The following is a 21,932-nucleotide window of genomic DNA, read 5'->3' as shown; positions in this document are numbered from 1 at the left end:
ATAGTCTTCATGTGTTATACAGTATAGATTGGCTATCATAAATGTAGCAGCGTTAACAGGTCGGGCCTATGATGCACAGTACATTATAAATAGTTCATCTCTGGACACTAAGGTTCTGTTCTTTTCCTTTCCAAACAAGGTGTGAGCTAGGATCTTATGGAAGTAACGAATCGCAGGGTTATGGATATTCTATGATTGCATAAGGTCTGGCTCGGGATGGTTGTTTCCAGTGATGCTACCCCAAAAGAGGTCTAATTGGTTTTCCATAAGTATGTCTTCCTAGATAATGGTAAAGGTATCAGGGCCATTAGGACATCCTAGGAGTTCAGCCATTTCTCTGTGGGTGTAGCGATAGTCTTTGTCAAACAACCTAAAGGTGATTAGGCCTTTGTTAAATCCCATACCATGGTTTGGTAGGTACACTAGGGAGCTTAGAAATTCTAGAGTCAACTTAGTGATGTAACTATATTTCCTCTTGATAGCGAAGGTGTCCCAGTCTAGTTAGTTGATTAGGAACATGACACTGTCTATTATACCTAATTTGGTCATGGTTGGTTCATCTAGGTATAAGGTTATTGTCATTTCTCTCTGAAATAGAGTCTCAAAACGTCTCCTTTGAGCTCTGCCTCTGAAGACTATATCCATGTAATCTACTTGTTGCATTGTGATAGTCAGTGGCTAGATAAAATCAAGTAGATAGTAGCATTAAGTTAGTAACGGTCAATAATACAGAAATGTACTGATTAACTTTATGAAAAATAAATAAAAAAGAAAACAAAGAAATGAAGATTAAGCAATAGTAGTAATTATAAATTTATGATGAAATTAAATAGTTAAAGGCAGAGTGTGGGTTGTCTCCCACCAAGTGCTTTGTTTATTGTCGTAAGCTCGACAGAAATAGGATAACTGATATTCTTTCGAATGAGCGTGAGGCTCTGCAAACTTAAGATTCGCAATGAAATCGTTGTTATCACCGTTGTGGTAATATTTCAAACGTTGGCTATTCACTATTAATGGTTCGCTCCTTTTTCCTGTTATTTCTATTGCTCTATTCAGAAAGATATTGGTAATTTCGAAGGGACCAGACCATCTAGAACGAAGTTTTCCGGGAAAGAGTCTGAGGTGAGAGTTAAATAGGAGTACTTTGTCACCTTCCTTAAACTCTTTCCTTAATATGAGATTGTCGTGCCATTTTTTTGTTCTTTCTTTATAGATTCGGGCATTCTCATACGCATCTAACCTAAGTTCTTCTAGTTCGTGGATATCTAATATTCTTTTCTCGCCTGCGGCAGTATAATTGAGATTAAGGGTCTTAATGACCCAGTATGCTTTATGTTCTAATTCTACCGGCAGATGACATGATTTTCCATAAACTAGCTTAAAAGGTGTGGTTCCTATTGGGGTCTTATAAGTTGTCCTATATGCCCACAGGGCTTCTGGTAATTTCGAGGACCAATCTTTCCTAGAGGTGGAAACTGTCTTTTCTAAGATTTGTTTGATTTCTCAATTTGAGACTTCTACTTGCCCACTCGTTTGTGGGTGGTAGGGTGTTGCTACGCGATGCCAGACTTCATATTTCACTAATAGCTTTTCAAATATTTTTGAAATAAAATGGGAGTCACCATCACTGATGACAAGTCTCGGTACTCCGAATCTAGGGAAGATTATTCGCTTAAAGAGTCTAATTACCACTCGTGTGTCGTTTGTTGGAGAGGCTATGGCCTCAATCCATTTTGATACGTAATCAACCCCAACAAGGATGTATTTGTTACCAAAAGAAGATGGGAAAGGTCCCATAAAATCTATTCCTCAAACATCGAAGACTTCTACTTCCAAAATGCCTTTAAGCGGCATTTCGTCGCGTCTAGATATGTTGCCAGTGCGTTGACACCGGTTGCAATTTGTGATCGCGAGGTGGACATCTTTCTACAGAGTGGGCCAAAAGAGGCCAGCTTGCAAGATCTTAGTGCAAGTCTTCGAGGTGTTTGCGTGTCCTCCGCAAGGAGCATAATGACAATGGGAAATTACGTTTTCTACCTCATCTTCTGGGACACATCGATGGAAAATACCGTCGGCGCCTTTCTTGAAAAGTATAGGCTCATCCCAATAGTAGTGTTTAAGATCGTGGAAGAATTTTTTATTTTGTTGGTAGCTCAAGTCTGGCGGAAGCACCCTAGCTGCTAAGTAATTGACGAAGTCAGCATACCATGGTAATATGGTTTCAGTGTAAATTGCTTCCATTACTTCGTTTGTTTTGGTATCCTTATGGGTTAACACATCTTTAGTTGTACTGCTTTCCAATTGGGCTATGAGTCTTTAGTACGGAAAATCATCGTTTATAGGCACTCGTTCAGGTTCAATACCTTCCATTCTTGACAAGTGATCGGCCACGACATTTTCCGTGCCTCTTTTATCCTTGATTACCAGGTAAAACTCTTGTAATAGTAAAATCCACCTTAGAAGTCTTGTGATATTTTCTAGGTATGGAGGTTGCTCGGTCAAAAAATGGCATTGTGGTTTCACAACAGAAATACATTATAGACTTGTTGAAAGGAACATGAATGAGTGGATGTCGTCCTGCAGATACCCCTATGGATCCTAATGCTAAACTTTGGGGAGAAGGTAATGTTTCTTTTGATACTGGGAGATATCAGAGATTGGTTGGGAAACTGATTTATTTGTCACACACCCGACCTGATATTGCTTTCTTAGTTAGTGTAGTGAGTCAGTTTATGCATTCTCCTTTCGAGGAACATCTTAAGGCAATCTATAGGATACTGAGATATTTGAAGGGAAATCCTAGAAAATGATTATTTTTTAAGAAGACTAGTGAAAGAAATGTGTCTATCTTCACCGATGCCGATTGGGCAGGTTCAGCCACAGATAGAAGATCAACCTCTGGATATTGTACCTATGTTTGGGGTAATCTTGTGACATGGAGGAGCAAGAAACAAGGAGTTGTAGCAAGGAGTAATGCAGAGGCCGAGTTTAGAGCTATGTCTCAAGGTATTTGTGAAGGATTATGTATCCTTAGAGTCCTAGAAGAACTTAAGACGAAAATTGAGCTTCCATTGAAATTGTACTCTGAAAGTAAAGATGCTATTAGCATAGCTCATAATCCAATTCAACATGAAAGAACCAAGCATATCGAGATTGATCGACACTTCATAAAGGAGAAGTTAGATGCGGGAATCATATGTCTATCCTTCGTGACTTCAAGTCAACAAACTGCGAATATCCGGACCAAAAGTTTGACAATACCTACTTTTGAGTATTTGATAGACAAGTTGGGCATGATAGATATCTATGCACCAACTTGAGGGGGGGGGGGGTGTTGGAAAATATATTATTTCCGGTTTCATTATTTCCTTTAATACTACCTTTATTTTTCTTTATTCTCCATTAAGGAGAAAATCAATTATAATAATTGTATCCTCACTATATAAACCATCCTAAGGCTGACGAATAAAACATAACAACTTTTACCTATTTTTTCCAATAGGTTTGATAACTTGATTCGAGGTACGTGCTTTAATAATAATGTTTCTCGTATTTCTATGATTGACACGGGTGTGATGCATTCGTTCATATCTCTTGTGTGCTAGAAATTTGAATCTAGAAGTGTCTTCTATTGTTGGGAGTATGGTTGTTGATACCCCAAATAATTGTTTGGTGTCTACTTCGTGGGTTTGTTTCAGTTTCCATTTGATTATCTATGGTAAAGACTTTAGTATTAACTTAGTTTGCTTACCGTTAATTCAACTTGATGTTATCTTGGGAATAAACTGGTTGGAGTTCAACCATGTTCATATCAACTATTTCGAAAAGTCCTTGTTATTTCCAAAGTTCAAAGAAGGTGAAGATCTGATGTCTATGTCTGCTAAGCAAGTGGATGAGTCCTTGAAAGAAAAGTTATGATTGGTAATCTACTTGTTGTGCATGATTTTCCAGACGATGTTAGTGATTTCCCTCTAGAGCGCGAGATTGATTTATTCATAAACTTAGTACTTGGTACTAGTTCAATGTCAATGGAACCTTATAGAATGTATTTTTCAGAGTTGAGTGAGTTGAAGAAACAATTAGAGGATTTACTTGAGAAGAAGTTTGTTCAACCCATCATTTCATTGTGGGGAGCGTTGGTGTTATTGGTTAAGAAGAAAGACGGTAGCATTAGGTTGTGGTTTGATTATCAATAATTGAATAAGGTTACTATCAAGAACACGTATCCTCTTTCAATAATTGATTATTTGATGGATTAGTTAGTTGGTTCTTGCGTTTTCAGTAAGATTGATTTGCGTTCAGAAGATATTCAAAAGATTGCATTTAGAACTCGATATGGTAACTACGACTATTCAGTGATGTCGTTCGGTGTGTCTAATACGCTAGGTGTGTTCATGGAGTATATGAATAGGATTTTCCATCCTTACTTGACCAGTTTGTGGTTGTGTTCATCGATAATATTTTAGTGTATTCGAAGGTAGATGAATATCGTGCAGAATATCTAAGAGTGATGATACAAACTTTGCAAGAGAAAAAGGTTTATGCTAAGTTGTCCAAGTTTGAGTTCTGGTTGAAATAAGTGAGTTTCCTTGGTCATGTGATTTCTAGTGGTGGTATATTAGTTGATCTGTCTAAGGTCGATGTCGTGTTACAGTGGGAGACTCCTAAGTTTGTTATTGAGATCATAAATTTTATGGGTTTGACTGGTTACTATAGAAGGTTTATAGAAGGCTTTCCGAAGTTAGATTTTCCTTTGACTCAATTGACTCGAAAAGGTCAAGCTTATGTATGGAATGTTCAGTGTGAAGAGAGTTTTCAAGAACTCAATAAGAAGTTGACGTCGGTGCCAGTTTTGATTTTGCCAAGTCCAAGTGAATCTTTTGTCGTGTATTGTGATGCTTCGAAGATGGGTTTATGTGGTGTGCTAATGCATAATAGTCAGGTTGTTGTGTATGCTTCGAGACAACTGAAGGTTCGTGAGAGGAATTATTCTACCCATGATTTAGAGTTGGCATCTATGGTGTTTATGCTTAAAGTTTGGAGGCATTATCTGTTTGGATATAGATTTGAAGTGTTCAGTGATCATAAGAGTTTGAAGTACTTGTTCGATCAGAAGGATTTGAATATGAGGTAGAGGAGATGGCTTAAATTTCTGAAGGATTATGATTTTGGTTTGAGTTACCATTCTGGTAAAGCCAATGTCATAACAGATGCTTTAAGTAGAAAGTCTTTGCATATGTCGACGCTTATGGTTCTATAGTTGGATTTGATTGAACAATTCATAGGTCTTATTTTATTGTGTGAGATGACTCCTAATAGTGTGAAGTTGGATATGTTAAAGCTAAATAGTGGTATTCTTGAAGAAATCATAGAATGTTAGAAAGTCGACTTGGGATTGATTGATCGATTGGTTTTGATCAATCAAGGTAAATAGGTAGATTTCAGAATTGACGAGAATGAGGTTATGAGGTTCCGTGATAGAGTTTGTGTTCCATATTTTCCAGAGTTTAAGAAGGAGATTCTTGAGGAAGGTCATAGGAGTGGGTGAGTATTCATCCCAGTGCTACGAAGATGTATCAGAACCTTAGAAGATGTTTTGGTGGCCAGGTATGAAGAAGGGTGTTGTTGAGTTTGTTTATTCTTGTTTGACTTGTCAAAAGTCGACAATTAAGCATCATAAGCCATCAGGATTGATGAAACAATTGAGTATTCCTGAGTGGAAGTAGAACAACATTCCTATGGACTTTGTGACGAGTTTTCCTAAGACTTCTAAGAGAAGTGATTCAATTTGGGTTATGGTGGATAGTATGACTAAATTAGTTCATTTCATTCCGATAAAGACTAGTTATTTTTTGCAGAAGATGACGGATGTGTATATCGAGAGGATTGTCAGTTTGCATGGTATTCCTTTGAGTATTGTTTAAGATGGAGATCCTAGGATCACTTCGAGGTTTTGGGAGAGTTTGTAGGAAGCCTTGGGAACCAAGTTATGGTTGAGTTATGCTTATCATTCGCAGATGGACGCTCAGACAAAGAGGACCATCCATTCTTTAGAAGATTTGCTGAGAGCTTGAATGCTATAAAAATAAGGTGGTTGGGATACTTACTTGTCGTTGATCGAGTTTACATACAACAATAGTTTCCATTCTAGCATTGGAATGGCCATTTTTGAAGCATTATATGGTATGAGGTGTAGAACACCTTTGTGTTGGTAAAATTATGGTGAAAGTGTTGTACTTGAACCAGAGATTGTTTAGAAGACGACTAAGAAGATCAAGACGATTCAAGAGAAGATGAAAGCTTCGTAGAGTAGGCGGAAAAGTTATCATGATAATAGGAGGAAATAACTTGAATTCCGAGAGGGAGATCATTTGTTCCTGAGAGTCACTCTGGTGATTGGTGTTTGTCGTGTGTTGAAATCTCAAAATCCCACTGCGTGTTTCATTTGTCCTTGTCATATTTTGAAGAGAGTATGAGAAGTGGCCTACAGAGTTTGTTTACCATCATATCTTTTGAATATTCATAGTGTATTTCATGTGTCTCAACTTAGGAAGTATGTTCAAGATCTGTCTCATGTGATTCAAAGGGATGATATACAAGTGAGAGATAACTTGACTGTGATGGCATCACCATAACGAATCGATGATCGAGAAGTGAAACACTTGAGAGGTAAAGAGATTTTCTTAGTGAAGGTTGTATGGGGAGGACCTACTGGAGGAAACATGAAGTGGGAGCTGGAGAGCCGGATGAAAGAGTCTTATCTGGAGCTGTTTCTTTCAGGTAATTTTCGAGGGAAAAAATTGTATAACTGGGGGAGAGTTGTAACACCCTGAATTCGATTAATTAATTGAATTGAATTTTTATTTCCTTTATTTAATTATTTGGATGATTTAATATACTTTTTATTACTTATTTTGGTGGCAGCATGTGTTATGTGATTATTTGGTAATTGTTGAGGTTTGTTGGAATTTAGTAGAGTTTTATTTTTTTTAAAATAATAGAATAATAATAAATTAATAGAAATAATGATATTGGCCAAAAAAAATAGAATTATTAGAAAAATAAGGGAAATGGTGAAAATAGAAATAAGTGGGGGGATAAAGGTGTGAAAAGGAGAGTTAATTATATTTTAAATTTAAATAAAGAGTAAAATGAGGGGAGTCAAAACTTGTCAGTACATAGAATTGGGAAAAGGAGGCAAGTGTGAGAGAATGAGAACAATGGCTTAAGGGAGAAGAAGAACGGCATAATCAAATTTGTTTTGCTGTTGGAAATTTAGGTAAGGGGGGACTACTTGAATATATGTGTTTTTGCATGAAGGGTAGAGATGAATCATCACCCCCCTCTAGGTTTTTCTCCATTATTATTTTTATGAATTCTTGAATGTGATTATGTGTAACCCATGAGAATTGTCATGTTTGATGTGTAAATTCGTGCTCTGAGTATTTCTGAATTTTATGTATAATGAATTAGCATGAATCTGAATGTTATCACTACCATTGTTGTGTATTTGGTTTTATGAACATAACCTTGAATTCGTGATTAATTGATGAATTTGAATGATAATTGATGCATATATGATGTTTAATTGTTATATAATATGTATATATTATTTTCTGGGCGATTTGGGGTGTTGGGGTCGAAATCAGAGCTTCGGATGAGCTCTCGTGGTGAAAAATGTAGATTATGGTTATGTATTAGTGTGATGGTTCTCACGAGCGTGACGGGTTGCCCGTCATGCTTCTGGGTTAGTTGACGGTCGTCAGCATGGTGATGGGGAGACCGTCATGGTCTCCAAGAAGGATTTTCATGCCGATCGTCATAAGGGTAACGAGTTGTGAAGGGAAACAATGACGGGTTGGGTGACAGTCGTCCCCCAGGTGACGACCTGGTTGTCATGACCACCAGAGACCGAATTTTTGTGATAGATCCAGATTTCGTGTGGTCAATGGTTGACTGTTGTTTTGGTATATTTGATGAATTTAATTTATTAATGTGAATTATTATGATGATGAAATAATAACTCGGTTAATTTTCATGATTATAAGTGGTGAATTGTCATTATGTTTATGAGTTGTAATGTTGTGAATGTAATCATGTGATGTGAATATAATTATAATTGTTGGTGTTAAGGTGGGTAGTTCAGAAGTAAGAACTATTGTGAATGATGTATTGCATGTTGCTTATGGTTAGAAGTGGAACCATAAGTGTTGTTGTTGCATTACTTTGTATGTCATGCATCATTTTTTGTCAGTATGTTGAAAGAGACGAGTCACGAGTTCAGAAGTCGGGACCAGTGATCGTCTAGGGTTCAGTAGTGAGTATCCGGGGTTCAAAATGGGGGAACCGATTCGAATAAGGAACCATTGTTTAGTGGACGAGATCAGTAACAAATGTATGATCTCCAAATTGGTATCACATGCCTATAGTCGAGTTATAAGTCACATTGCATACATAAAGGTTGTGTCAATTGAATTGTTATGTTATTGTGTAAATGTAATATTTGTTGTTGATTATGTGATTTAAGTTACCCTTGCATTCTTTTACATTGTTAATATATTTGAGTGTGTTCTCACCCCTTTGTTGTTTGTTTTATGTTGCTTTATACATTATGATACATATACTCAGGAGGAGTAAGTGTTGTTGTGAGTTGGAAGAGGACTATGAACCTTTCTTCGTTTTCTTTATTGTTTTATCGTCATTTAGTTGGAACTTGCTCTGATCTCTAACTTCGGGGAAAAAACCATTGATTTGTTTTGAGTTAATGTTTTCTTGTTGATTTCATTAAGCATTTCATTTGAAGAGATAATTGATATTTATGTTAATTATTTCTAACTCCACAACGACTTTTGAAATTAGTTAGAAAGTATTCATGTTGTGTTTGAGTAGCATCCTAAAATATTAATTTTATTCTCTTTATTTAAGAGTCAGAATTTTAGGGTGTTACATAATCCAACCTGATCAAGAGCAAAGTGAAGTAAGTAAAGAAAGTATGGTGGTATGTTCACTCCATTGAAGCCCCTTGAAGATTGACTAACTAACATGCAAGGAAAATAAAAGGCAAGGGAAGATCATGTGGAACTTGAAATTAGGATTTGCATGTACTGAGAAGGAAAGAAAGTCCAGTACCATCATCTTTAATTTCTAAGTTGGACTTATTTCTAAGCTTTAATCTTATCTAGGTTGTAGATAGGGATTTGTATGTTTGACATGAAAAGTTTGACGAGTTAATGATAAAATACATGTTAAGAACCATGATCATCTTTAGAAACTTCTAACCATGATTGTGCTGAGAACTAGTTAAGTATTCATATTTTCCTTGATTCTATGAAGATGCATAAATGACATATGATGATATAAATTATCAAAGCAGGTTTAAAGATGAGCTTCTATTGAGAAAATGCCATATTCTGAGTTTTTGGTCTTGTGACTCAACTCATGGGTGTGCGTGAATCGAGTTAGAGATATTTTTAGGCCATGAATTGAGTTAGGAGAAGGTTGAATCAATTCAAGCAGGAAAGGCATTGCATGTGGTTTTTGTGACTCGACTCGTGAAATTCCATGAATTGGGTCATGAGTCCAAAATTATGAAAGCCCCTTAACTATCATGTTCTATACCCTAAATTGAAATGGCTAATGATACTTGAAGTTAATGGACTAATCTTATGCATGATTATCATTAGAAGTCAACTTAGAACCGGGTAAGGTATGATTAGAAATTGGTGATATCATGCAATGTATGTTAAGATCAAGCATAAATTTTTGTTAATCTAAGTAGGTATTATGTACATAAAAAATTAGACTAAGTAATGAGTGATCAAACATGAGCCATGAACTTAGTAATGAGACTAAGCAATGGTTAAAAAAGTGAAACATATTATGTAATTGCAAAAGAATGATTAGGTTAATGTTGAATTAAGATACATAAGCAAGGAATGAAAATAAGTCTTAAATGTGATGTAGGCAAGATCATTAATCGTGGCTAAGGTTTATGGATGACATCCTTCAAGATGAAATATTCGAAGTTGGTTTTTATTATCGAAAATAACATAATTGAGAAGGTTATGGTTACGTCATACTAGAAATATTGTAAAGCAAACTAAATAAGTTATGTCCAGTGTAGTCAAATGTTAAATACTTTATATTCTTATGTGATATTAATATCCATAAGGAGTGTAATTCAGTGTATGACATCATGTGGTGTATGATCGCATGAAGTGATAACTTTATGGGAGCCTTCTAGGTAGTGAATAACATTTATATACAGGATGACAGTGAGATATAAGTGTCTCAATCCATAATGTTGGATTATACACTTAGATAAGCACAAAATTGAAGTCTCATATAAGTGTCTCAATCCATAATGTTGGATTATACACTTAGATAAACACAAAATTGAAGTCTCACTAGTTATGATGGATGTATATGATCCCAATATTATGCTAGAATATGATGAACATATTTGATCATAACTTGTGTGAATGATACATGACCTACACGGTTGACACAACATACATATCTATAGGTTATGAGATATAGTGTCACAATACGGAATGTCATGATGCACATGGATAAACATGAAATTGGTATTTCATGAGTTATAATAGATGTATATGATCGTGATTTTATGTTCATAGATGGGGCCTAATTGGTCATGATTCGTGCAAGTGATACAAGATTTATGTGGTTGACACGACTTCTCTCTATAGGTTATGAGATATGTGATTATCCTCAATAGTCGAGTCAAGGAATGTGAGGTTTATTCGCTATAGATAAGTCAAATTTATAATTGGAATTAATAGTTGATTTTTTGAAAGGGTGTGTGAATTTAGATGATGATTGTAGGTTTTAAGGGATACAAGTTACAACTTAATCCGAGTAATCGAATAGTGAATGGTAGTGAAATGTTAGACAGATCTTGCTAAGAAATTATTAGCATCTCATCCCACGTTGCATCTATTCTTTTCAGATAAACAGGTGCACAAATTAGACTCATAGCTGAAAACGCATTGGATAATATTTTCCATTGGGATGATGACTACTATGTTAAATTATACTGAATTAGTTTTGCGAACTTGAGTTCCCACCAGTTTATTCTAGACATAATTTTAGGTATTGCATTTTGGTACAATGAAACTGCCCTGGTTATTTATACTGAACACTCCAACACATGGGTATGCTTAGACCATAATGTATTAACGGCCTAAAAACTATTTGCTTGACCATGTATGTTCAAAAATCTGTGTAAATAACCTTAATTAATCTTTCTTACATGATTTCAAATAGGTTTATTAGAAAGTGTTGGGAAAATGAACTGATAGTGAATCTTTGAAGAAGGAACTTCTAAAATACATTTTAAAAGAAACATCAGTTTAATTTCTTATGATTTTCAATAAACTTCTCATAAAGTTTTACACCAGTTTACACAAGTTGGGGTGTTGACATTAAGGTGAGTCTTAATTTGAGAGACTTTGGGATGGTGGGAGGGAGACACGATTTTATATGCATCACCAACAAAACTTACAAACCCAGTGTGACATGCTTTCAAATCAAATCAATCAATCTAACCAGAACCATACTATCATATTTGGTTTGAATAAACTATATCAAGAAAGTCATCAGATCAGGTAAAAACTGGATAAGATCAACAGTTCCTTGAGTTTGAGGCTTGCTATCAGAAACACTTCAATTTCCAATTCAATGTAATTGTCTTACTTGCTAAATGGTATATAATCAATACAAACAGCTAAATAATATACTACCTCTCCACCCAATTGATGCCTTACTTCTAAGACCCTTACTTCTAAAACCGACCTAAATGGGCAAACTATCAAACCGAAGAGAAACAACATTTCTACAATTGAAAACGGAATATAGAACTTCAATGAGTTTTAAAAATAAGTTGAAAACATCTTATTACTACCAAAACAAAGTTTGAAAAAATCATATTCAATACCAGAAGAGTGAAATCATCTTATGACAATATTATATAAACTATAAATGCTTATATCAATAAACCAATTAACTCTTGTAAGCACTTGTTTAGTTTAAAACATTAAGAGCTCAATTTGGGAATAGAGACAAGAGCTTATCCTAACGATGTTTCAAGATATAATTCAGGAAGAGATGTGACTTCCCTATTAGCTATGAAACCATGACAAACATTAACTTAGTACTTCAATTCTTAAAATGATAAACTAGTGAATGACATCATGTACTCTCTAATACATTATGTCTATCACATTCTCTTATTGACCGAAATTTCTAGTGAATCTCCGCTAACTCAAACCCCCAGGCGGATTTGCCAAGATTTCTTTATGAGCTTTAATAAATAAATATGTTGAAAAATGGTGTTAAAAAAGAATTCCTAGCAATACTCCTTCCCTTATTCTTAGAAACAATTTGTGAACTAGCAAGGCCCCAGTATTTTATTAGAAAACTTAAACATTTCCCTAACCGCAATACAACACAACTGCTAGTTTTAGTTTAAGAAAAGAGCTGGTATTAACAGGAAAACGTAGCAAAATTCTACAACTCAAATTATTTGATCATCTATCCTATCTTCTCCCAGCAACACATCTATCCTATTTTCACCTCAGCCTTCATTAAATGCCCAAAACATCGATGGTGTCCACAAGACCTATGATCACTTCAGAAACAAATGAGAAACTTGATAATTTCCTGTACCATGATACAATAACTTGGTGCTCATAACACCGTGTCAGCTAAGAAAATTAATTATAGGTAAAATGTAAAGACGCCACCAAAGTCTGACATTAATCATGACAGACACGAAAATTCATTTGGAAGTCTTTTACCTGTCACACAGGAATTGTTAAAAACCAAATCTCTTATACCAACCCGAAATGCCTAAAATAAATAGCAAGGCACAATTACCTTCGGGATGAGATGTGTGATTAAAGGCATCAAAAAGGCAGCTTCAGCACCAAACAATTAAGAGAATGAGAGAATTAGTCCTCAAACAAAAGTTAGAATCAGTTTTGAACAAACAAAATCAACTGAAAGTGACGATAGAAGAACATAAACAAAAAACACCAGGTACCAGCTGCCATAAAAGTTCAAACAAGCTTTCAAAAGAAACATTAGCAACCAAACATTACGGTGTGAAAAATAAATGCCACGGAAAATAATGCAGAATATTATGTCCTACACAATAGAAAAGATTAATTATCATAACAATAGTAAGCTTTTGATGTTGCCCCCCAGCTATATGAAGATTGTGTCTCAACTTCCAACTCGAATTCTCTGCAAATTTCATAACAGTACAGCAAGGTTAAAGATGTGAGTCCCAAACTTCCAAGAAAGACATGGCAAGAGGTTAGGAAATCAGGTTCACAAGAGCTCCAAGAAACATCAGGCCTGTCACAACGTTACATCATAACAATGAAGAGTTAAGAAATGTAAAATCATGATAAAATATAAAGTAAGCATGCAGAAGGCCAGTGCTGATTTTATGCATAACGACAGTGTGAGAACAGAGACACCTTCGAGTGAAGAAACAGAGACAGATATTCAAGTATTAGAAATGAAATTCATGGACATGATCTATAACACATTGCATTCAAATATACAAACATTATTATGATATGGATATCAATGAATCGAATAACGCAAAAACTAGAGGTTCCATCTTTTTAGTTCATCCGAGGGATTTTATATCTGCACCATAAAACTGTAACTGGTTTCTGCTTCAATAGACACCTTAAAATTAAGGAACAGTTAGTTCCAATGTCAAATATACTTACAGTCATAAAAGTTTGCACATTCTTCTGTAAGAGTCCTTCAGTTGTACAAAAGACCAGGTGGGATTCAAGTGAAAGAAAGTTAACAGAAAATTGTATATTTTTAATATAACTAAAATAGCTTAACTTGGGCAGTAGAGGAGTCACAGTAGCCAATACTGCCTCCTATTTGCAGAAAAACACACTCACAGGCAAAAAAGACATATATATAGCTGATAAAAAAACTTGGTATCCAAAATATCATCCAAATTCCAAAATTGTTTTAAGACTAAGCTATAAATTTAATACTGTACAAATGAACAAAACACAGATCAGAAAAACAATAACCATCAAGTTGCATCTAAAAAATCTCACTCAGATGTGTAACAACAGCATCAAACTATGCACTTAAGCACACAAAAGGTAAGTTTCATGGATGCTCATGGGTTGGAAAATGTCTAAATTTGGCGTTTATATGCAAGGATGGTAACTTTATCTCTGAAAAAGAAATGCAAGTCCAACAACTGTAAAAGATTTTAATCAATTAAATAATTGGAAAACTGATCTTTCTTTATGACAAAACAAGTTAGAAATTGGATTCTAAAGTATGTGGCGGACATATCAAGAGATCACAAACATACCTTTCGAAAATGAACCTAAATCACTTCATCTCTGCCATGAATTTCTCATACTCTGAATCAGCTCCGTATGATGTCTTTTCCGCCGATGAGTTGGGAGGTGGAATAGCTGCATTTCCAATGCTTTGGGATTGATCTGCAGATGAAGGAGGAGGTGGGGCAGACTGGTTGCTAGCCCAAGGAGGGTTTACAATGTTGTGGGATTGGTCTGTAGGGGCAGGAGGAGGAGGTGGTGGAGGAACTGCATTGTAGTAAGGTGGAGGAGGATATCCATAAGATGCAGGATATGTTGGTGGAGCTGCTGGTGGCATTGAAGGTACTGGGTTCCCATACATGTTGGTAGGTACAGACTGAGTAGATGTGTTGCTATCTGACTGCACTCCAGGAGGGTAATTCTGCATTTCACCCGAAGTTGCGGGCTGGGTCGTGGCACCAGGGGGACCTGTCGGCATGGGTGGATATTGAACACCATAAGGAGGCATAGGGTGACCTTGCATAGGAGGATACATAGTTGATCCAGGTGGAGGGGGAGCATAAGGATTGTATTGAGGAATAGGAGGTCCCCATGGGACTGGAGTACCACCGTAACTCCCAGGAGGAGGAGGAGCATTCCCAAGTGGACCACCGCCAGTATATTGTTGGGATGGATAGGCACCAAGTGGCTGGCTTGGAACAGGATAAGTGGGCACAGCCGACGGTGGTGGGCCAGGAGGCACAACAGGCTGAGGAGGCTTACCAGCAACCCTCACTGCAATGGTTCGGCCCTCGAGACGATAACCATTCATAGCCACAATTGCATTGTTTGCCATTGTGATATCAGCATACTTCACAAACCCATATCCTTTACTCAACCCTGTCATTCGATCTTTAATAACTTTTGCCATAACAATCTCACCAAATTGTTGAAACAACTGGATCAGACCATCATCCTCAAGAGTGGGTGGCAAATATCCAATGTACAAATTTGTATCATCAATTTCCTTTTTAATTGCACCAGACCCTAAGCCAGGGTGTGGTGTACTACCAGCCGAACCAGAGTTATTAGCCCAAGGTGGATTGCTTCCAGAACTGCCCGGCCCGATTGCCAAAGTACTAGTTTGCTTTGTTGCAGATTCAGGAACAGTACCACCCAACTCAGCCAAGAAATTCTGATACTCATCATCCATCTTCTTCCCCGTAGCACCCTTCACCGGACAATCTATGCTAGGATGACCACCATCCCCACAATGCTTACAAACAACTTCACTCTTAAATGTTGAAGTCCTTGTAGGACATGCATATTGACGATGACCAGGTTCACCACACAGCCTACAATACTCTTCATCCCTAATGGTTCCATTTAAAGCAGCAAGTTCCCTAAGCTGTTGCCTCTTATGCTCATTCAAAACCTCATCCACAGGCTGCAAGAGTTTCTCCACCATACCAGCTGCAGCTTCAAGCGCATCCGCAGTATCAGCCTCCACCAAAACATGCAAATCTTCATTCTCGGACGGATCCGGTTTCAAATCCCTCTTCTGTTGCAGCCTACCTTCTTTCACAGACCCTTTACCTCGAATCACAATCTTAGCACCAGTTTCTTTCTCCATCCGTTTCTGAGTATTACCCCTAGGACCAATAATAAGCCCTATGAAATTATAACCAGGGTATTCCTTCATTGGTATATAAAGCTTCTTCTGAAGCTTGGGTGGTCTATAATCCGCAGGTGGCTTAAAGGCAGGATTTTTCTTAATAATCTGAGATATAATCTCTTGTCTCTCCTTTTGTAACCTCTCACGTGCACGATACTCTCTAGTATTAATCCTAATTCCCATATTATCATATATAGGTTCAGGTGAAGGAGATCTAGCACCTTCAGGACGATCATCTAAAGGCAAACCAGATTGCAACATTCTACTAATCTCAAGTAACCTACTATTCAAAGCCTGAATTTCAGGATCGAATTCAATACCACCCATGAAATCAGGAAGTTGAATTACCGGTTTCGGCTCATCATCTGCCCATCGTGATTTCCTTTTCTTAGTTCCAGTTTCGCCGCCAGTCTGATCATTTGAATCTGGTTGTGGATCCCATCGGCTTCTACGGCGGCGCTTACTGGTTGTCTCTTCTTCGCCGCCTGATTGATCCTTATCGGTTCCGCTTCGGGTGTTGCCGGTCAAACCATTCTCGGAGAGAAGTGGATTTGTAATACGTGGCCGTGGATTGTTATCGGCAGCGGCGGCTTGGTCGTTTTCAGATGAGTTCCCGTTGATGCCGTTTTCGGGAATTAGGGTTTGGGATTGGTTGTGATAATCTGATGTGGTGTCGTTGTGTGGAGGTAGATCGATGGGAGGATTCGAATCAAGAGCGTCCATGGATGATTGTAGAGAGATAGAGAGATTCGAAAAAGAAGTGGCGGAGGTAGAAGAAAATTAGGGAAAACAGTCAGAAAAATTGCAAGTGAAACCTAAGAAGTGGAAGTAGAAGGAAGACACGTGATGATTTATCTGCCTGTTTGTTTACGTATACGTGCAAGTGCAATGCCACGAGATTTTATATGCTAATTTATATATATATATTTTTTGAAATAAAAACAAACTAATATATTGAATGGGCTCTATCTAAGCATATTGAATGGGCTTTGGCAAGCAATTACAATAGGCTCTTAGGAAATTTTCGAGTCATTTATAAGAGAATTTTTTAATGGACAATCTCTCTTATTATAGCACCACGTGAAAATATAAAATATTCTCAAATTTTGGAGATATTTTCGATCGCATTCTAAGTAAATAGAAATCTAGTTTAATGAGAAAAAATTGTGGAGATACATCTTCGTAAATATTAGGGAGATGCATCTTCGAGTGCTGCTTGTACATAATGCACTAGAACCTTTCTTCTTCCTCACTTGTTAAAAAAGACATTTTTTTCTCTAAAACTCTCTCAAAATCACATTGTCTCAAAATCAATCAAGCAACATCAAAGTTTCATCAATCAACACCAACTACATCAAACAACTCATTCAACTAAATCAACTTCAAAGATTTCTCACTTCTTGTAAGTCTTTTATTATTGTACTTTTTTGAGTTTTTGTATAAATTTGTAGAAATTAATGATTAGATATTGAAATATATATTTTGTGCATGTTTGATAGTTGATACATTGTGAAAAATGCATTTCATAGTTAAAAGTAACTATTAATGCATTATTTTTAAGGGTTTGGTGATCTGCATTAGCGCCATTAACGAAACTTAAAGTTGTAGAAAATTCTGGAGATGCATCTCCGTAATTTTTCAATGTTTGGATTCCTATAAACTAGAGATGCATCTCAGTATTTTATATGTCTACTTTTTTTGCTTTTCTTGCTTGTATGGTTGCTTATAGCAATTGTGACATTTGTCTGGTTTACTTACATGCATTATGGCTTAAAGAGACGACATATTTAGGCAATCTATGATTGCATTACATGTATTTGTCCAGTGGAAAACGAGTTAGATTTTGGTGGCTCGTGTGCTCTCTATCCTGGTTGATATAGAGATGTCGACTTCTAAGGCTCATATATCCCCATCTTCTTCTTCCCGTAGGAGACGCGTGTCACCTAGTGACGCATCACTGCCTCCATCTTCCCGTAGGCGACAAGTTTCACCTATTCAAGCGCCAGAGGTACCTGAGGCACCAGTGCCACCCCAGGAACCGGAGGGACCTCAGAATGATGAGTCAGTGCCACCTTAGGTTGATGAGGCTGATGAGCCAGTGTCACCTTAGGTATTTGGAGGAGACACGTTAGAGTTGTCGTTTTTGCCTCTTTACACGGACCATACTTCCAAACATATATGGGTGTCATACCCTCAAATTTACCTTACATTCATACAATCCTCATAACCCTATTCCATGATCATAGATCCCTCATACATCATTCCATGTGCATCTACACCCATAATGATTCACAAACCAAAGGCATGACGTTCATCTGAGAGACATCAAGACCATTTGATCATGTTGAGGTGTGCCTAAGCCACCTTAACCCTAAACTTCATCCTTGAGCATCGTTGGACCTTAGAGGATCACTAAAGTCATCTCACTCACCTCCAAAACCATAATTGGATGGTGAGCCCTCATTGAAGGTTTTAAAGATTCATTTGGGTCACCCAAGGACCCCAACCCTAATTCTTGATCCACAATGAATTGTACAAGTTCTCATTCACCTTGTACATTGGCCATACCTTTGAGGACCCCTAATATCCAAACTTTGTTCATACCACAACCTTGTGAATCATTTCAAAACACCTGTTGCACCCTAAAAACCTAATTAGCTTGACTATGGTTCTTGATGAAACTTGTGATCCAAGAAACCTTAATTTGTGCAACCTTTTACCCCTATGCCTTGCCTCACTTGATCATCCCATCATTCAACAATCCATTCACCTTCAATTCAAGTCATTTGCAACCATTTTCTCATCAAACAAAATTCCATTTCACCATGGAACAATGTCCTTATTTTGGTCTTGATTCATCACATTTAATGCATTGGTTTCATCCATGAACATGACTTATAATCATCCCACCAAGAACCAATCCTCGTCTTCCATTAAGATATAATCATTGGAGCTTCAAACATCCATCGTAGTGCCTTAAAAACCAAGAAAACACAAAATGACATTTCTAGGGCATGTTGGTTGGTCACATTTTGGCAAGTTTGGCCTACCATTTGGTCCAAACCTCATAACTTTTTCACCTTCCAACATTTTAAAGATCTTATTTGAGACAAATGTCCTAATTGAATCCCTTTTCAACTTTGTTTCAAGGTTCAAGACTTAATTCATTGAGAAAGGACCTCAATTTTTGGATTGACCAAGTTGGTCAAGATGCCTAGCCAGACCTAGAATCATGTCCATGACCTCCACTTTCCCTCAATACCTTTCCAAACAACAACTCCTTTTGACCTGGTTCTTTTTGCAAATGATTAAAGGCATGACAAAGAACAATTGGCACAAGTTTCATGCAAAACGCACGAGCCAATTTAATTTGGCCCAAAGTTGGGGTTTCATCATGGTGCACCCAACCAGTCAATTTCAGCCAAATCATGCATTATCTTGTTTTAAATCCCTAAACCACTTTGTTTTACTTCCATCCAAACACTAAACATGTTGCAAATTTTACAAGACATAAAATGCAATTCAACTTGAGTGAAAATAAGTCACATGTGAGTCAACCCGAGCTATGTACAAAAAGGAGAGTTTTACCAAAAATGGATAAAACCAAAGGGACCATAGCATTGATTGAACCACCCTTGCCTCACTTAATTGATGCCAAGTTGTAAACCAACTGAGTGGAGGCAAATTGTAGGTAAAAGCATTAGCAACACTTCCTCCACAAGTTTCATATTTTGGCATTTTTCGACCTCACTCCTTTACTGAACAAACCCATTCCATTCTCCCTCTAAACCATCCCAACAATTTCCCTATAAATAAGGGAGAGTATTCCATCATAAACCCAAGCTTTTCAAGCCAGAAAATCTTTGTTGCAAAATCGAGTTTTCTCTTTCAAATTAGAGTTTCGGTTTTGAAGTTTCAAGCAATTTTAACCTAAGATAACCACCCAGAAACCTTCACACAACCTCCCTCAAGCTTTATGAAACACTGAAACCAGTTGAAACCACCTTCCTTGAGCTATCCATAGTCATCGGAGCCACCATCTGAGATTGAATCCGACCAGGTAGTTGTACTCACCATTTTCACTCAAACAAGTTACCATCTTGCTCGAAATTCCTCTATAATGCTTAGCCATATGGTTTAAGCTTTGATTATCCATTAATCAACATTTAATTTAATTTTTAAGTTAAGTTCCATTTTTGAGTTCTTATGAAATACTCCAAACTCAGAGCCAATCAATGGCTCATGAGTGTAGAGAAGACATCGATGAGATGTATGGAAGTTGAATCCATGTTTGATTCCTCCTAAAAACACGAGTTGTAGAAGTTGAAATTTTAGATTCCAAGGTTGAAGACGACTCATGTGTATTTTACCTCGTGTGTGTTTTGAATTCAAAAATATCATGTGCCATGTCCTGATTGGCTGTTTAATGTGCATGTTTCATTTTTTATTGAGCCTTATTATATTATTTGTTGAGTGCGTTTACTATCACCAAGTTCAGAGGTTCAACCCCCAGCGCGCCCCATGCTATTTTTGTTCTCTTTTCTTTCTTTTATTTTAGTTTCTCATTTTTAACCATTTTATTTATTTCACCACTCATATTAATTTTAATCAAAATATTTTGTGAACATACTTGACTTAAATTTTTCCCATTTTATTTTATTCCACACTTTGTTTATTTTACTTTGACCTATTTTGTTAACTTTTCATACCTTTATTGATGTTGGTTGATGAAGTCTATTTGGTTATGACTTTGGATTTTTTAGGGTTGATAAAACCTTCCATACTTCAAATCTATCATTGAATGATCAATGCATCATCCATGATACTTTAAGGCATTGACATGTTGCCTCTATTTAACCATACTTAACGCATTTGATGCATAGATGAATCCATACTTGTGTTTCTAACGTGTTGATCCATTTGACTTATTTTGTTTCTACTAACCACTAACCCTCTAATACTTATGCTTCAATGTTCAACTTATGTTTAATTTGTACATAATTTAATCATTAATAAACTGTTAACTTATAATCATTGGGTGATATAATATTCTATTTGTCAAATCATTGATAGATGGACTTCGGGTTGTATACATTTCATTAGTTCAAATCTATTGTTAGATGATCATCGTTCATCTTCAATACTTTGCATCAATGATAAGTTATCCCTTGATGCGCCATATTATATTCCTTTGACCTATGGATAGATAATCCATAATTGCTTACTTTGTTCACTTAACTAACCACTAACTATCCATCACTAACCTTTGTTATTGTTTATCTTGTTTATAACCCTTCGCTACACCACTCACCTAGCGAAGCTTGCGAATACCAGAAATTTTGGGCTTCATTCTGAGCCCATTAGGTCACATAAAAAGCATTATAAATACCAGAACTTCAGTCAGAAGGCAAAAAAAAGGAGAACGAAAGAAGAAAGGGGAGAAACAAAAACACCCACAGACAGCAAACCCTGGAGGCTAACCCAGAGAATTCAGAGCAACCCTAAAGGAAACCCTGAAGGAAACTCATTTGCACAAAGGTTACCTCCGCCCAACTCAATCCGGCATCAACCCTAAGAGCGATCTGCCAATTCAAGGTTGCAATTCAATTGCAAACCGGTTTGCATTACTATTACCGCTTTATGTTCCTAATTCACATGTGATATCATAATTGAATTCATAAATATATTTGAGGTTTTGCATGTGGACTTAAGTATGCCTGGATATATTGAACGTTTAACCATGTAATTTCTGTAACGGATGCCATAGGGTTTGGAGCTTGCTGAAATCGTACTGTTCTAAAATTCAAAACCCGCAGTCGTTCGCTAGCACATCGCTAAGCGAACATGTAGCGAGCGTTCGCTAGGCCTTCGCTAGGCGAGGCAGCAGCGAACATGACAGTCGCTGATTTTTCTGTTCCGATCTT

The 21,932-nt window shown here is 36.7% G+C and overlaps 2 protein-coding genes across 2 annotated transcripts; one reads left to right on the top strand and one right to left on the bottom strand.

Annotated features, from left to right (window-relative positions):
• The first annotated feature begins 2,591 nt into the window (after positions 1 to 2,591).
• Positions 2,592 to 5,380, top strand: LOC127103756 (uncharacterized). Its single transcript, XM_051040990.1, has 7 exons — positions 2,592 to 2,622; positions 2,872 to 3,006; positions 3,952 to 4,164; positions 4,283 to 4,338; positions 4,436 to 4,537; positions 4,655 to 5,090; positions 5,286 to 5,380. Exons 1-7 carry the CDS (start codon positions 2,592 to 2,594, stop codon positions 5,378 to 5,380), a joined length of 1,068 nt encoding a protein of 355 aa, XP_050896947.1.
• Positions 5,381 to 13,042: 7,662 nt separating this feature from the next.
• On the bottom strand, positions 13,043 to 16,902 carry LOC127103163 (splicing factor-like protein 1). Its single transcript, XM_051040439.1, has 2 exons — positions 14,384 to 16,902; positions 13,043 to 13,380 (listed from the first exon to the last, which is right to left on the bottom strand). Exon 1 carries the CDS (start codon positions 16,729 to 16,731, stop codon positions 14,404 to 14,406), a length of 2,328 nt encoding a protein of 775 aa, XP_050896396.1. The 5' UTR covers positions 16,732 to 16,902; the 3' UTR covers positions 13,043 to 13,380; positions 14,384 to 14,403.
• Between the last annotated feature and the right edge of the window lie 5,030 nt (positions 16,903 to 21,932).

Source organism: Lathyrus oleraceus, chromosome 7, assembly GCF_024323335.1.
Source record: "Lathyrus oleraceus cultivar Zhongwan6 chromosome 7, CAAS_Psat_ZW6_1.0, whole genome shotgun sequence".
NCBI classification, from domain to species: Eukaryota; Viridiplantae; Streptophyta; class Magnoliopsida; order Fabales; family Fabaceae; genus Lathyrus; species Lathyrus oleraceus.
Note: the sequence above shows the minus strand (reverse complement) of the source record. Positions and strands in the feature narration are given on the sequence as shown.

Bases quoted from the DNA above. Each gene is read 5' to 3' on its own strand.
- LOC127103163 (XM_051040439.1), bottom strand. From the start codon at position 16,731: ATGGACGCTCTTGATTCGAATCCTCCCATCGATCTACCTCCACACAAC.
- LOC127103756 (XM_051040990.1), top strand. From the start codon at position 2,592: ATGGATCCTAATGCTAAACTTTGGGGAGAAG. The intron at 2,623-2,871 runs GTAATGTTTCTT...CCGATTGGGCAG, and splicing joins TGCTAAACTTTGGGGAGAAG to GTTCAGCCACAGATAGAAGA. The intron at 3,007-3,951 runs GTATTTGTGAAG...ATGATTTTCCAG, and splicing joins GTTTAGAGCTATGTCTCAAG to ACGATGTTAGTGATTTCCCT.